The sequence below is a fragment of the Ochotona curzoniae genome, unplaced genomic scaffold, assembly GCF_017591425.1.
Source record: "Ochotona curzoniae isolate NIBS_2020 unplaced genomic scaffold, NIBS_Ocur_1.0 contig_3037, whole genome shotgun sequence".
In the NCBI taxonomy this organism is placed as follows: Eukaryota; Metazoa; Chordata; class Mammalia; order Lagomorpha; family Ochotonidae; genus Ochotona; species Ochotona curzoniae.
In genome coordinates, this window is record NW_024465699.1 from 1,562,349 (window position 1) to 1,579,472 (window position 17,124).

The 17,124-nt window shown below is 37.9% G+C and overlaps 1 protein-coding gene across 2 annotated transcripts in view; it reads left to right on the top strand.

Annotated features, from left to right (window-relative positions):
- Positions 1-17,124, top strand: part of DPP10 (dipeptidyl peptidase like 10) — a 1,236,914-nt gene that overhangs the window by 1,113,670 nt on the left and 106,120 nt on the right. For both annotated transcript variants that reach the window (XM_040979106.1, XM_040979105.1), the window contains exon 8: positions 9,040-9,160. In XM_040979106.1, the coding sequence (XP_040835040.1) occupies positions 9,040-9,160 (121 nt within the window). The remainder of the gene's footprint in view (positions 1-9,039; positions 9,161-17,124) is intronic.

The following is a 17,124-nucleotide window of genomic DNA, read 5'->3' on the forward strand; positions in this document are numbered from 1 at the left end:
TGTGTTATCATGATATTGGAATTATTTAAATCAAAATAGTCCTCAAGTCTATGAGGAGTGATTTTTCGTAATATTTCCTAGCCTACAGTTTGTGATAACACTTGCAACTGGGATTCTTCCACATTCAGTGGGACTAGATCTGCTCAGTGAATATATCTACAACAATCATCTCTGTTTATTAGATATTTAAAGTTAAATATCTTACAGTGTATTTTGTGCATGATGAGATTGCAAGGACCTTGTTGTCACAGCATCTTTTGCTTACAGCAAAGTTCTGCATGTAATTATTCTCTCCTTTATGCAAATTTTCACTTCTTCAAAAATAATAGTGGCTGTCCCTAATACTTGCTCCAAATTAGTACATACCCTCATGTTTCACCTATTTCCTAAATAACCTTATACTAAATTCACTTTAATAAAATAATTATTGTGCTGTGAGCTTTTAAATTGATCAGTTGACTTTGTAGAAAATTGGAATTTATTCCTAGAAAAGTAAGAGATGTGAGTTTTAACATAGATTTGGTAAGTAGGGTTGAACGATGGAAAATGAGATGGTGGGATATGGTTGGTATTCCGGAAAACAAAAGGAGCTTAGGTTATTGTCTGTTTGTTCAGAATAAAAGGTGAGAGTTGTGCATAATTTTAAAGTTATGCAAGCAGTAATGAAAAATGCTGCAATTACTGTCTATTGAAGATGAAATTTAGAAGGATCAAAGTGACCTACGCTGAAACATAAGCAAGGGAATTAATAAAAACCAGGGCTGGCTGTGGTGGCATAGTGGGAAAAAACACTGTCCGCAGCATTGACATCCCATGTGGCTGCGATGTTCAAGTCTCAGCAGTTCCGCTTGCAATCCAGCTCCCTGATCATGTACCTGGGAAAACAATGGAGGATGGTCCAAGGCCTAAGGTTCCTACACCCACATAGGAGACTTGGAAGGAGTTCCAGGCTTCTGCCTAGCCCAGTCCCAGTCATTGAGGCCTTCAAAGGAGTGAACCAGCAGATGGAAGACATGACTGTCTGTGTCTCTTTTTATCCCACCACTTCTTCCCCTATATTAGTTTTCGCTCAGGGGGAATCACAATCCCGGACCTCTGGACATACTATAGAGCAGTGGTTATCAAAACAGCCTGGTATTGGCACAAAGACAGAAAGGAAGATCAATGGAATAGAATAGAAGCACCAAAAGGGAATCCACACAGATACAGCCAATTAATCTTTGACAAAAAGACCAATGACAGCTTAAGCAAGTGGGAAGGACTCTTTAGTAAATGTTGTTGGGACAACTGGCTGATAGCCTGTAGAAACAAAAAGATAGACCCACCTCTATCACCATACACTAAGATCCAATCTACATGGATAAAAGACCTAAACCTACACCCAGAAACCTTCAAACTCTTGCAAGAAAATGTAGGAAATACCCTGCAAGACCTAGGAGTAGGTCCCGACTTTCTAAGAAGGACACCAAAAGCAATAGCAGTTGAGAACAGAATAAACAAATGGGACCTCATCAAACTAAGAAGCTTCTGTACAGCAAGGGAAACAATCAACAAAGTAAAAAAGCAACCCACAGAGTGGGAGAAGATCTTTGCACACGATATAGGCGATAGGGGGCTAATTTCCAGGATATACAAAGAACTTCAAAACAACCAAAAAACCAAAACAAACAAGCCACTCAAGAAATGGGCACGGGAAATGGGCAAACATTTCACAAAGGAACAAGTCCAAATGGCAAACAAACATATGAAAAAATGTTCTAGCTCCCTAGCAATAAGGGAAATCCAAATTAAAACATCAATGAGGTACCACCTAACACCAGTAAGATTGGCCCACATAAACAAGAACACCAACGACGCTTGCTGGCGAGGATGCGGGGAAAAGGGAACCCTACTCCACTGCTGGTGGAGCTGCAAATTGGTACAGCCTTTATGGAAATCAGTCTGGAGAACACTCAAACAACTCAAAATCTGCATACCATATGACCCAGCAATAGCACTCCTAGGAATATATCCAAAACACCTGTTTTACGACAAACCAACATGCATCCCTATGTTCATTGCAGCACAATCAGTAATTGCGAAAACATGGAAGCAACCGAAATGCCCATCAACAGAAGATTGGATAAGAAAGCTTTGGTTCATCTACTCCATGGAATACTACTCAGCTATTAAAAAAAACAAAATGCAGTTCTTTGTGGCTAAATGGGCACAACTGGAAACTATAATGCTAAGGGAAATGAGTGAATCCCAAAAGATTAGATACCACATGTTTGCCTTGATTTAACCTGTAATTTTTGTTTGGTTGTTTGTTATTTTTTGAACCTGTCATTGATACTGTCTCAACCCAGATGTTTCGAAGAATGGAACTTGCATTATTTTTAACATATTGTTTACCCAATACTATGTCAATTAATTCCATAATGTTGTATAATGATACTGAGGCCTTGTTGGGGCTTTTAACTGACTGGATCTTTACTCTGTTAGACCTACCTTCAGACCATAGAAGGTCTCCCCAAGAGGCCACTGAACTTATCTGGACAATAAGACGCTGAACTTTATGCTAGGCATGTGTTTGCAAGCAATGAATCTCAACTGAACTTGAACTATGGTTATGCAACAAGGTGGAGGAATCCACCATGGGGGGAGGGGTATGGGAGGGGTGGGGGGAATCCCCAGCGCCTATAAAACTGTACTACATAATATAATGTAAGCAACAACAACAAAAAAAAAAGAATATAAAATACTTCAGGTTGTTTGCAAACAGTAGGAGGCATTTCTTAAAAGAAATAACCTAAAAATCCCATTTCTGAAAATATACTGAAGCTAATTTAAAGCAGGATCTCAAAGAGATATTAGCTCTCCTGTATTCATTGCAGCACTATTCACAATAACGAGGTGTGGAAGAAACCTAAATGTCCATTGTAGATGAGTGTTTGAAAGCCACTAAATGTATACAGTGCAAAGCTAGTGAGCCTTTACAAAAGACACTGTTCAATATGCAGTAATGCAGATGAAACCTTAGGACTATTTACGGGTGATAAAAAGCAAAATGCAGAAAGAATACTGCTTGATTCCAGGTAGCATGTGGGATCTGCGATACTCAGTAGAATCAGAGGATCAGTGACTGTCAAAATCCAGGACTGGGAGCCAATGGCGAGTTATCCATCAGCAAGCATAAAATGTCAGACAGATAAGAAACAGAATTTTCAGAGAGTTGATATAAAATACTGCACCCATGGTTAAAAATAATATATTTCACACTTAAGAATATTAATCCAAGGAACAGAGTTATATATTGTTGTCAATATCTCTTCAATAAGAGTTTCAAATATTTTGTTATATTCAATATATGCTCATTCTCCAACATACACTTTGCTATGGAAAGACTGACTTTTATCCCTCCATAGTATTTCCTCACACACATGCACACAATTTTCCCAAGTTATGAATTGTTTTTGTGTTTTTACAGTGGCATGAAACATTATACATTCAAGAGAAATTTCATTCAGATGGTTGTCTTTTCCTGAACTAGTGAATTGTACTCTGATTTTCTCTTTCCTTGCTGGCAGCATCATTGTGTAGCAGTGCCCAGTTAGTCACACCATCATGAAGATACCTGATTCATTAAAACATTGTCTGTTTCTAGGCTATGATGTTCCACAGTTTAGAGATATTAAATGCATTTAAAATTTATTGCATTTTCCACTTTGATGGCTTGTAAGAATGCAGCTTTACCATAAATCAAGCACTATCCAAGTATAGCAGAACAAAATACTTATCTATTTATATCTCTTTGTATTGTTTCAGTAACAGTTAATAGGAAAAGGGCTGTTGTTGTGGCATATTGGATAAAGCCACCAGCTACAGTGCCAGCATCCCATTTGGGCACAGGTTTGAGCCCACAGTGTCATTCCTATCCAGCAGAAGATGGCCCAAGTCCTCAGGCCGCTGCATGAAACACCAGGAAGGAGCTCTTGGCTCCAGGCTTCTGAATGGCACAGCCCTAGACATTGTGAACACTGGGGGGAGTGAATCAGTGAATGAAAGACCTCTCTCACTCTGTCTTTTCCTTTTCTCTGAAACTCTGCCTTTCAAATATTGTATTTTTATTCTTCAGAATAGGTTCTGCTACTAGTGGTCTCTTGTTCTTCCAGGTGAATTTGTGTATCCCCTTTTTTCCAGCTCTGAGATTAATGTTATTTGAATTTTGTTTAGAATCATATTGAATCTGTATATTGATTTTGGTAATATGACATTTTGATAATGTTGATTCTACTGATCTAGGAACATGATGAATTTCTTCATCTTCCAATTTCTTCTATTTCATTTTTTAAATGTTCTGTATTTTTCATCATACAGGTCTTCCAAATATTTGCTTTATTCCAACGTATTTAAGGTTCTCTGCTATTTCAAAGGAGACTATACTTATATAAGTTCTTTTTCAGTCAAAGAGTTGTTTGTGTAAACTAAGACATCAATTTATCTTCATTAATTTTGTACCCTGCTATGATGCCAAGCTTTCTTATGAGTTCCAATAGTCTCTTTATTGAATTTCTTGGTTCCCATATACATAGAATCATGTCATCAGTGAAGAGTGGTAAATTCAATGCCTCATTTTCAATGTGAAGCTTCTTGACTTTTCTTGCTTGCCTGATAATCCTGGCAAGGACTTAAACAATTTTGAATAGAAGTGGTGAAAGTGAACATGTTATGCTAGACTTTTTACCATTGTCTGTACCTAAAATGTCATGATGCATTTACATAGCATATTATTCTAATATATAGGGGGAAACAGTGGGGGCAGGAGAACTAGAAAAGTGAAGGGTAGAATTGAAAATCCCTAAACCTATGAGGCTACATCATTAAAACACAAAAAAGAGTTTTAAAAAATGTGGATAGCCTTGTCCAGTTTCAGATTTTGGGGAAATATTTTCAATCCTTCCCCATTCAGTATGATTCTGGCATTAGATTCTCTTTATATTGTTTTGATCATGCTGTAGAATTTCCCTTGTATTTCTATCTTGCTTAGGGTTTTAGCATGAAGTGGTGATTTTATGAAATACCATGTCTGCATCTGTCCATATGATCATATGATTTTTATTCCTCAATTCACATATGTTGGTTTTCATCCCCACATGCCAGGGTAAATGCCACCTGGTCTGGGTGAATGATCAGATGTTGGGAAGTGACAGTAACCACAAGGTAAATCAACCCGCTATGACAGGTTCAACTAGTGACAATGGCAGACAGCATTGACAGTAGCATTGTCTTACAAACTTTGTTTAAAAGAACAACAAAAGCCCCAACAATATAGCTGACCATTTGATCTATTGTAGCTGAAATATTGCTAGAAATATATTACATCTGATGCCACTGGCTGTGGAAGTCTGTTCAGTGTCTCTTCACAGCACTAGCACACTCAGTATCTGGAACATTTGCAGATGGTTAAGTCAGAAGATGGAAATAGTGGTCAATTTTAAGTGACCCTTAGATCCTCCTGCTCAGCAAGGACACATACTGTATCCAATCACTTGGGTAACAAACATTTTGAGTGAAAGGATTTCTTGGGATCTGGCATGGTGGCCTAGCAGCCGAAGGCCTCGCCTTGAACGTTCAAGGATCCCATATGGGTGCTGGTTCTAATCCCAGCCACCCCACTTCCCATCCAGCTCCCTGCTTGTGGCCTGGGAAAGCAGTCAAGGACATCTCAAAGCAATCAAGGGACTTAAATCTGGGACCCTGCACCTGCATGGGAGACACAGAAGAGACTCCTGGCTCCTGGCTTTCGATCAGCTCAGCACCAGCCATTGCTGTCACTTGGGGAGTGAACCATCGGATGGAAGATTTTCCTCTTGGTCTCTCCTTCTCTCTGTATTTCTGCCTTGCAAATAAATATAAATAAATCTTTTTTTTTTTTTAAAGATTTCACCACACACTTAACAAATATTTCCAAAGTAAGTATTTCATCACATAGTATGTTGTTTTTCTCTCCTTTACCTTCTTGGGATCCTTAAAATTTTGAATTGCTTAGTTGATTGATTATATCTTTGAAGCTGAACATTTAGTAGGTTGGCCTGCTCTTCCTAGGCAAGAGTTAAATGATCAAATAGCTATGTATTTCTATTTGTAATGCTGGTTAAGTGGCTCATTGAAGAAATTGATTAATGGTATCAAAGTATTATGACAGCTGAATCAGTAAAATTGGGATAAATGGCATTAATGTTTGTCATATTTCCAGTGTGATGATTGCAATTGGAATACCATTTTCTCTAATCAGGGTGTCCCAGAAAGTGTTTGTGTATATAAGGATCCTTTGAAAAGTTTACTTCAAGGCACACAATTTTGAAATCCAGACAGTTTTTCATAATATGCGTTTTCCATAAACATTTTACAGCTCTAGAAAATGTGCAGACAGTATTGTAATTGCATTTGAAATAAATGCAATTCAATCAAAACACTTATATTTGAAAAGCAGTTAGAAGATTATAAATACACATTTTTATCAAAGCAACTGTCTCTTTTTTTTTTGTCCACTAAAGGAAATATCCTGTGGATATTCTCTGTTATTGTACATTTTCATGAAATGACATTAAAATTCTGATTCCATACTGCCTATTCTTTTGTAACCTTGGAGCAGATGTCAGTTTCATATGGATCCTGAATGTTGTTGAATCTGTTTTTCAGATATAAATGTAACTACTGGTCAGTAATGTAGGATAATTTATACATCTGCTAAAGTATCATAGGGGTTTTGTTAAGCATATGGACTTAGAATTCTTCCTTTTGTAGAACTGTGGATTTAGAACCGTACTGCGTTGGGTGACATCCTTGCTTACTCCTAGTGACAGGTATATGTGCTGGAGTAGCCTTTGTGTCGATGATCTCTGCTTACTCAGAAGTCCTGGTAGAGGGTGAAGGTACAAAAAGAGGCCCTCTCCAAGTAAGCAAGTCATTGTATACCTGTGTCTTACGCCGTTGGTGAAAAGCAAAAAGAAGTAACAAAGTAGGGTTTAACCAATAGTTGGTTGAAGTAAAATGAGCATATTCTCCGTTAATCAGAAATTGTGAGAGTCAAGAAATGCAGCTTCCATTCAGTATGAGGATTTCTGAAAAGATAATTCTTCAATGGTTGCATAAATTTGTTCCACGATTATCACTTCAAATTGTTAGAACTAATGTAAAAACATCAAATATCATCTCTTAATGTTTCCTTCTCTTTGACTTCTTCTCACTTTAGCAACTACTATGCTTAATACTACCCAGAAGAGGTATTATCCAACCTATGGCCCCAAGCCAAAATTTGGGATCATTTACACATTAACTGAAACCGTGAAGGTTTTTGTTATATTTGGAATGTGTTGCTTATGGAAAGCTTAGGCTCTTGGGCAGTGTTATTTTTAAAGTCAGTCTTGCTTTTAGTAATATATGCACACGTCATGCATTATACATGCATCACTTATTTCATTTATTTTTAACAAATCTGTAAAGTATATGTTCATTTTAAATACATTACATAAAAGAGAAGACAGGCTTAGAAATGTTATGGAATACATCAAGTCATTATATTTAGGATTTTAAATTTAGGCTGGCTGATTATAAATCGCATCATATAAACAACATCCTTCTATAGTTTTCCTTGTTATTTTTTTTTTCTAGTTTTTAGTCCCCTGACATTCTGATATCGGCACCCTTACTTGTAAAATAAGGGATTCTGTTAAAAGGGTGGTGTGGCTAATTTGATACACCCACCAATGAATACTTGGACTGTCACCACAATAACACAGAACATTAAAGGCTTTGTAAGCCCGCCATTCAGTATGTGTGCCTCTTTGGATCTGACTGCTCTGCTTGCAATCCAATTTTCAGCCAATGTGCCTGAAAAAGCAGCAGAAGATGATCTAAATACCTGGGACGCTGGCAGTTATAGGAGATGTCTGGCTGGAGCTGCACGCTCTCCATTTCAGCCTGGCCTAATCTTGACTGTTAGAGTCACATGGGAAGTGATGGAAGATGGAAGATATTTCACTTTCTTGCTCTCTCTCTCTACTTTTGCTCTGTGTATGTTTGTGTGAAGCAGTGCAACTTTCTGGGTTAAACATTATGTTTGTTACCACGCACACTAAGATTTAAAATCCAGGCCCTCCTAGGTGTAGAGGTAATTGCTTCTAAAGTGCTTATACTTGCCGTATTTACTATTGTGTAATAACTATCACATGGCGAACGTGCTGAACATATGAACATTGGGCCATCTTGCACCTTTGAATTGTAATGTTACATCTAAATAGCAACTTGGTTTGGCCCTGACAACATTCTGCCTCCATCAGCATGGAAGAAATGAGTCAATGGAAGATTTTACATGACTTATACTTTATTTGTCTCAAAAACACATCCATACATGTGGGCATAAACTGCTTTAATTTTGTTACTAGGCTGTTATATTATTTTGGAAAATGTGTTGCTGCTTTTGAGATCTGCTCTGCTCTCATGGAACAGGATGATTATCATTGCTGTACTATATAAGACAGAGTTACAGGGATACTGGAGCATGGGAAGCTATAATCAATGTAAAGGATTTGAATGACCATGTTTGTCATTGGCAGATCTGTTAGTAAGACTTCAGAGAATCAAAGAGATTCTTGTATTCTATTGATTTCGCATTGTTATAGATTATTATTTAATTATTGATCACCAGATCTATTTCTGTAAAAGTAATGATCCCAAATTGAGGCTTTTAGTTTGGGTAGCTCTTGCTGCAAATGTCTTAGCATGCAATGATTTGTCTCAAAATCAAATCCATTTTATGTGGGAAAGAGATTATTGTGTACATGAATATTATTGCTAAATATACAAATTTAAAAGAAGCAATATCAAATGTTACAAATAACCTATTATTGACATGATATGGAAGGTGCCATTAGTATCTGAAAGCAATATAAATATACATAGTAAAAACCTCATGAATATGTAGCATGAAGGCTTATGAAAGATATCCTAATATGTTGAGTCTTTTTGTACTTTTCCATATGCTTCCTGATCCAGATTTATATTTTTGAAAATAATATCTACTATCAACCCGATATAAAGAGCAGTTCATTGAGATTGACATCTTCTGGGAAAGAAGGAATTATTTTTAATGGAATTGCTGACTGGTTATATGAAGGTGAGTCACACAGATTTAGTTTCAAAAGGATACACGTTTTTACAAAGTTTATGAAAACTATTTGCTCATTTCAGCATAACACTTACAATTTCTTCTCATTACCTTACAGAATTGCCTTCAGGTTTTTGTTTCTTTGCATGCATTCATACTTGAGCTGATTGTAGATAGTGTCTGCCTCTATTACTCCTTAAGTATGTATGTGTATCTCTGTCTCTAGGTATGAATGTGTGTATCTAGGTTTGTGGTGTTCAGGTTAGATAAACTTTATTGTTGATGAAGTAATGAAAGTGAATGACCACCTTACCTCACTCACAAATTAGATGTTGAAATTTTTTGACTCTGAAAACAATTTGTTCTGCTGGAAAACATGTATAAAATGATTTCAGTTGGGACATCCATTAGGGGCATTTTGTCACATTTTAAAAATCATACAGAGAGAAAAATAAAACTTCCCAGAGTGTTATTTTCAATAATGATTGAATCAAGTGTTAGTAATAGTTCTATGCCTAAACATGAATTGGGTGGAGAAAATCTGTTTCTGCTTGTGATCATATGCCAAGTATCAGCTGAGTTCTGGATGCAGGTGCTGAGAAAGACATATAGTCTAAATTTAAGGTTATTCAACTGATCTTAACAAAACTATCAGGATTTGAAGTCAGTCTACTTCGGGTCAAACGATAAAGCTAAGAATCACCCAGAAAATCATTTCATTCCTCAAGAAGCATTTGTAAATGTAGTCTCTACACCTCAAATTCTACACTTACCATTTTGTAAGAGTAATGGGTCATGGAGATTGTTCGCTTCTTTCCAGTAAGCATTAGATACTGTTAAAAACCACCTACTTTCAAAATGCTTATCCACACACCCCCCCCAAAAAAGAATAGGGAGTGAAAATAAAATCGCTGAGGACCTTACATTCAAGTGATAGATTTTGCTACATGGAACCATTGTATTGAGGAAGAGATGTTATGATCCTTGAAAGATAGAAAGATATGTAAGTTTGCACTTGTATAATAGACTTTTACACACAAGCCAGCAGTACATAATAAACATTTTAGAGGCTGAAAGTGAATGTGAGACGTTATAAGAACCCTGTGTTATTATCAGCAAAAGTCACTCCAGTAAGTTTATTTTTAAAGAATCGCGCAAATAGGTAAATGTGTTTCTTTGACTAATATGCCTGAAGCGTGCTGCGATCTGCATGTTTCCAAAAGATAAATTATTGGAGATACCTACATGGTCTGTTGAATTGGAGCAGCGGTGAAGAAACAAACTTTCAATTTTGGTCATTCTGGAAAGCTGGGTGGCAGAAAGGGCATACTCTCCTAGCCTGGAGAAACATAAAGACAGAAGTGTGGTTTTTACCTTCCAAAGTTTGTTGGTACTATGTGAAAAAAAATAAGCAAGCAAAGTCGAAGTAGAAATGATAGCCTACACAGACTAAAGAAGAATAAAACTAGCTAGCATGTAGCAGCGGAACTCGGTAAGGTTGATGAGGAAAATTTGGGACAATCAAAGACAGCAAAAGCCAAGGGAATGTGACCCCTAACAGTGATCTGCAAATTTGAATATTGTCTACTTTACAAAAAAAGGCACTTCTTCAATTTTGTAGGCAATTCAGTTAAAGCCGAATTTTCATTGGCTTGAAAAGTTTTTAAACTAAGCTTTTTTGTAATACACAGTTTTTCATGAATTTTTTCAAAACTCCTTGTAGAATGGAGAAAGGAAATGAGCTCTCCCATATAAATAGATGCAGTTGGTGGCAGAAACGGAATGGACATTAACAAAGCAGATTTCAGGGTGAAGAGGAGCAAGAGGCAGGGTGTGTGACCTTTCTGTAGACTGCTGGCATGCTACATCAAGGAATGTCATGTCTTCCTCAGCATCAGTGAAAAGCTGCATCAACTGGCATGTACTAAGGCAGGCTGGCTTTAGGTTGCTGGTGTGATCTCTGATCAAGACAACCTGGGCCCCTGTCCTGATGGGGAAGAATCATATAGATTATGGGAATTACAGACTGAAGATTATTTTAAGGAAAGAAATTAGAGATCATTGTTTGAAAAAAAGCAATTTTCTTATCTAGAAAAAGGATGGTGTACATTTAGGCTGAGAAAAAATAGCCTGGTATGGATGAAAAGATTCAAATGAGTGACAGAAACATTTGAGCTAAACTACAGGATCTGTTGCTTTCTGGAAGAGAACGAGGTAACAGAGACTGTGCCGTCTAGGTTAAGCTCAGTGTTTATGGCTCACATGTTTGGTGAGTAAGAAGTTCCACATCTGCATTTGATTTAATACTCAAAATGCAAGGGAATACAATCACTTAGTGACATGGAAAAGGCTAATGGAGGGCAGCGTTGGCATTTCAATAGGATCTTCCCTCTCTTAATGTTAAGGGTTACCATAGCCACAGCTTCGAAAAGCTTTTGTTAAGAATTTACTGTATTAAACAAAAAACAAATTTGAGTCTCATTTCTAGTCATTTCAACATCTAAAACAATGGAAGTAATATGTCTAAATGAATTATAAAATTTGACGTGCTGAAATTGTAAAGAGAATATTATTTGAAATTCAGTCCTTCACTATGAAGTGCATGTATCGATTAGCCATTAAATGAAGAGAATATAAAGAGAAGGAGTAAGTGTTTCTGTTTTAATTATTTCCAACTTCCAACTTACTAAAATGATAAACTACAGACAACTTTTTAACCAAGGAAACCGTGCAGAGCATGGAAAAACAGAAATATGAAAAGAATGTGTCAGATACTAATGGAGTTTCAAATAGAATTAAATCTAAGGGAATTGAGGGACCTAAGATAATTTATAAATACTCCTTGCATTTATCTTAACAAAAGAAAAGATTAAAGCTGGTGGGGGGGATGCAAGATAATCACTATCCACATCAATAGATTGGTAAGTGCACATTTTTCATTCAGTAAAACAGTGCAAAATGCCTATTAGTACTTTATTTTTCCTCTTCTCAAGAAGCCATGGGCTCTCCTCCCTTCATTAATTTAATAAGGGTTTACTAAGCACTTACTAAAGTATTATCCCAGGGGAAGCAGCCATGGGATTGAGAAGGGAGAGGATTAACAGTGGTACTGAGTCCCTGGAGGTTAAGCAAAATTGTTATTAGTTCTGCTTCTGGATAGTTGGTAATGCTAGCAGCAACAACACCATTCAGTTGGTAGAGTCAGAAATAAAATTGCAGTAAATGGAGGAAAAAGCGTGAAATGAGAAACTTATAAATAGAGGCAGTTCTTTCAAGAAAGTTGTCAGTGAAACACAGAAAACCAGGAGGAAAAAAAAAAATCCTGCACATGCCCCCAGGACGGGCAGTAACATCTTCAGAAAATCCTATCTGTCTAAATTGGTAAACTACAAATAGAATAAATCAGGCCAGTTTTCAGAATAGGACATTAATCTTACCACAATGGTGGGATCTTCGTTTCCTGGAAATGTTGTGTGTTGAGGCTGTGTTTTTAAGAGTCTGCTATAAAACCACATGTATTGCAAACTCCATCTGTTCTGTAGTGAGGTTTTCTAAATCAGAGTAATAAAAATGAAGACCCTAAGCCTACAGTAAATTCAAATGGAATACAATTTATATGTGAATAATATGATATAATTAACAGGGGACATTTCAACCCATAAATAAATATCCCAGATAGTTGTGGCTAAAGAAGTGTGTGCCTTATCCGAGATGACTTAAAAACATGTGTATTAAAATACATGCATTTATCTTTCTCTCCAGTTAGTCATTGAAGATAGTTTCATGGATCTTTGCGTGTATTGTTTTTGAATAGTAACACTTTTGTAGGGAAGAATAGCAAGTGCAAATCCATCCATTATCAAAACAGTAGGTGAGACACAATTTCTGATTTAAAGAAACATCCTCAAATCTGGGTCATGCTTACGATTGGGAACTGCTAGCATTTATAGGGCAGCACTTGTGATAAGACACATTTCTTAGAAATTCAGAGTTGACTTTAATCAGCGGAATCTCTCTAACTTCAAATCACACTGGACTTAGGATTTATACTCAGTATGCCCTTGACAGGTATGGTTAATCTTCAGTCGGCCATGCGTATCTTGTATCTCCTCAACTGCATAAGTTATTTATATGAATCAGAATCACAACTGTATAAAAACGGCATGTTTACAAGAGAATAATTCTGAGAGACTTTAAACACGAGTCTGTCAACCACATACTAGACAAGAAATAGAAGTTGTGTGTTCACTGACTCCTGAAGTAGAGAGGGGAGGCAGTCACTGCAAACTAGATGCAAAAAATCTTATCATTTTCTTTTGTTTTCCAGTAATAAAAGAATGAGATTTGCTTGAGAAAAACACATCTAGACTGATGTGACTTAAATGGGTTGGAGCCGAGCAAAAAACTTCTATCCACTATCATCCTTCATTTAAATTGCCTGGGTTACATTTTGGCAAATCTTATCACAAAGGAAGAGACAATGGGCATATTCTTTGTCTTTAAATTAAGCGTTTGTATTGCCAAAACAAGTCTCCATCCCCCTCCACATCAGAAAAAAAAAAATCCTAATTGTTATTGTTCCACTGTGGGATATCCATCCAGTAAATGGATAGAAAACTTCTAGTATATGCTTGTATTTTCGTTTTCATACAAGAAGGTAGAGAAAATGTCAATATTAAGAGAAAAATCAAATTCATCATATGACCTTAGTTGTTAAGTATTCCTCAACTGCCCATTCATCTTTCTGTTAATTTTTATTAGCCTGTTAACTAGATAGATTATTTGAAGGATGGACCAGCTAATCATTTTTGTCACATGTTATTGCTTTTCATTCTTAATTAGGATGCTACAATTTCAGTCCTTCATTGACCATCGTTAGGCAAAGATGTACTTGAAAATCTCCTGAGTTCTAAAATAGATCCCTGGTTCTATTCCTAAGTTTAGTAATGATACTTTTTTCCATTGGCAGAGAAGATCGGTGGTTAAATTCTGACTGTTTTCTGTGTGTGTGTGTTTTTTTTTAACTAATGATGAACATTGAATGTATTTTACAAAAGTCTAAAGACATAAATTTATTTCCATAAGGATAGTCAAATAAACGGTCTGCTTAGTCAAATAAGTACAGGTAGAATTTAAGAAAAACCTATCTTAGAAAAAAAAAGATGATTTGTCCAAAAGTTTTAATTTGGTCTTCTGAACAATGTGGCATTAGAATATCTTGTGAGAAGTCAAAAGTGTGTAGTCACTTTCTTTCACCTACTCCATGACAGAAACTGAATGTCAGTGGTTGCTTAAGGAAAACTGTTGAAGGTTTTGAAGGATTAGGGTGGAGTTTTAATGTAATAATGTTGGGTAGCAGGTGGACCCTATATGAGGTCTTAGTTTCCTGGGTTGTGTGTTCTCAGGAGGCGGTTGTTTCTGAAAGGTTCACTGCATACATTCATTTGGGTCTAGTTTCTCTCTCTTTACTTCCTAGTTTAGCCATATGATTGTTCTTCAGCCTAAACTCACACCTTGCAAGCCTCCATCACTTCTGGCATCACTTACTAGACATTCCCAATAGGGACTGATCCATGTCAGACTGTGTGAACCTGCAACGGAAAGCCCTACTGTTTATTTTTTCCTTTTATAAGAAGCCCCTCATAAATTTTAGTTAAAGCAATGAGTTCCTAATTAATGCATGCTACAACAGAAATGATATTATGCTCCTGCTGGAGACATTCTTCTTCAGCCAATGTGGGACTTGCAAACCTTTAATCCAATTCCTAGAGAACGTGAAACGTAGGCGTCCAGTGAATCACTGGTGTTCATAAAGCAGTCATTATTTCTTCCCCTCCCTCACCTCCTTAATCTGTGTATAGACTGACCATAGAGTAAGGACACATCTTGTGCTTGGTCCCCGCGTCAACACCTTGGTCCCTCTCAACAGAGGGAGAGCAGAGAAATTATTTTTCCGAGAATCAAGATACAAAGAAACAAGAGCGAACATGAGGAGACCATGTTCTACACTGGACCTCCCCCACCCATTTTTTAACACAAAATGTGTCTGTCGTATTAGGAAATTTATTGTGAGCTATTACAGTCACAGGTTAGAGTCTCTGTAAGTCTATGCGTAAGGGCTTGATAAAACTGTAGGCCGTAGAGAAAAATCAACTCCCAGACCCTGTGTTTGTCCCTTTAAGTCCACCTGTCAATATGTAATCATCTGATGCTGCTAAGAAAGGATTTGATATGAAAATCTCCAGGATGGCCATGGGCATTGGCAGAAAAAGGTGATGGTATCACAGAGTGACTGACATGAACTGCATCCTTCACGGAGGTTGTTTCTTGTATCTATCTGCAATGACTACACTCTGGTAGACACCCAGTGCAGTGCTGATACCTTTATTTTTTTAAACAACTTTCCTCTTTAAATAACTCCATTTGCTCATTTTTTCCCTAAAATCTTTGTCATTACTTTTACAGTTGTACTTAAAAAAATGTTCTTCAGGAGAGGTATTGTTATTTTTAACTTTTATTTCCGATAATGTTTGCATAGCTGATTACGGTGGAGAAAGTCAAGGATTAAGGGAAAGTGGGTAAGATTATTGTTTCCAAATTTTCTTTTTCTTCTTCCTGTATCTGGGGAAGCAGGGAGAGACGGGGGAAAGCCACACCCAGCCTCTCAACCACCTCTGCATCCAGAGATGAGGAATGACCACTCAGGCCATCCCCAGGACCCGATACAGAGCATGAACTGAGGGTTCTGCTCAAGTGGTTTTGATAGTTCTGAAATGTTGGCAATCTTGCTGATCCAAAGATGAGGAAATTCTTCCAAGGTTCATTGGCTTACATAGTTCACTTTCGATTCTCTATTTGCCCAGATATTTGTGGGCAATATTTGGCTGGGAAATTTGACCAATTTGTTTTGCCCTCCTTCCTCTGTTATGGTACCAGATGTCCCCTGCAGGCTCCAATAGACTGCGAAATTATCCATGTGCTTCTGGATATGCCCTCACTGCTCTGTCTTTTCCACTGAGGAGGCCCAGTTTTGACATTTGCAGAGCACAGATCCTGTGATTCTACCCCATGGTTGGGATTCTGAGTCCAGTGGATGAGTTGAAGAGATCCCCAAAGAAACTGTGTCTGAAGTGATCCAAGACCTGACTCATGTGTGCTAGCCAGTATGAGGTCCAGATCTGTTCATTTACCACATCAGCCTATGCATACACTTATAGTTTCAATTGCTGGGTCAGTTCTTTCTCTAGCCCATTTTCTTATGTAAACTGGTGGTGCTGAGGCCCAACCCCACCCAGCCACCACACACTTGGCCCTAACATACACCAACAGGAATAGCAGCCTAATCATAATGACCCTGATAGCCCCACACTAGGCCCGCCTCTGCCCCCTACTTCTGATTCCTGTGTTGGCCTGTATTGTGCAGCAGACTGTGCCAGTCTGTCCCACATCCCATTCAGCTCTCTAGCACATCAGTGGGCACTGAAGCCCAGCTCAACCCAACCAACCCCAGAATCCAACCCACACTCATGCCTGCTGCAGCCACCCCTATTATCAAGGCCTGCCCATAGCCCGGGTTCCCAAGCTTACCAGTGGGAGATGCAATGCATCAAAGAGGTGCCTACAGCTTCTCTGCTGGGCCCAATCCCAGTCCCAGATCTTACACTCTCAAGGTAGTTCTGCAAGCTAGCTTGTCAGGATTTGCCACCAGTCCCAGCACTTGCCAGCTGCTGCTGTGGTAAAGCCCAACTTGCCTGCTTTTATTCTGGCCTATGCCTGCAACAATGGGTACAATTATTAAACCCAGCCTGGATCTTCCCCTAACCTAATTTGCTGTGATGCCATCAGTTGTAGTGCTGCCCAACCTGGTCTGCCTCGATGCCAGTTCTCAAGTCCATCAGTAGGAGAAGTGGCTCATCAGGGAAGTTCCCAACTAACCCCATACCAGGCTTGCATGCCCCACTGCCAGGGTCTCA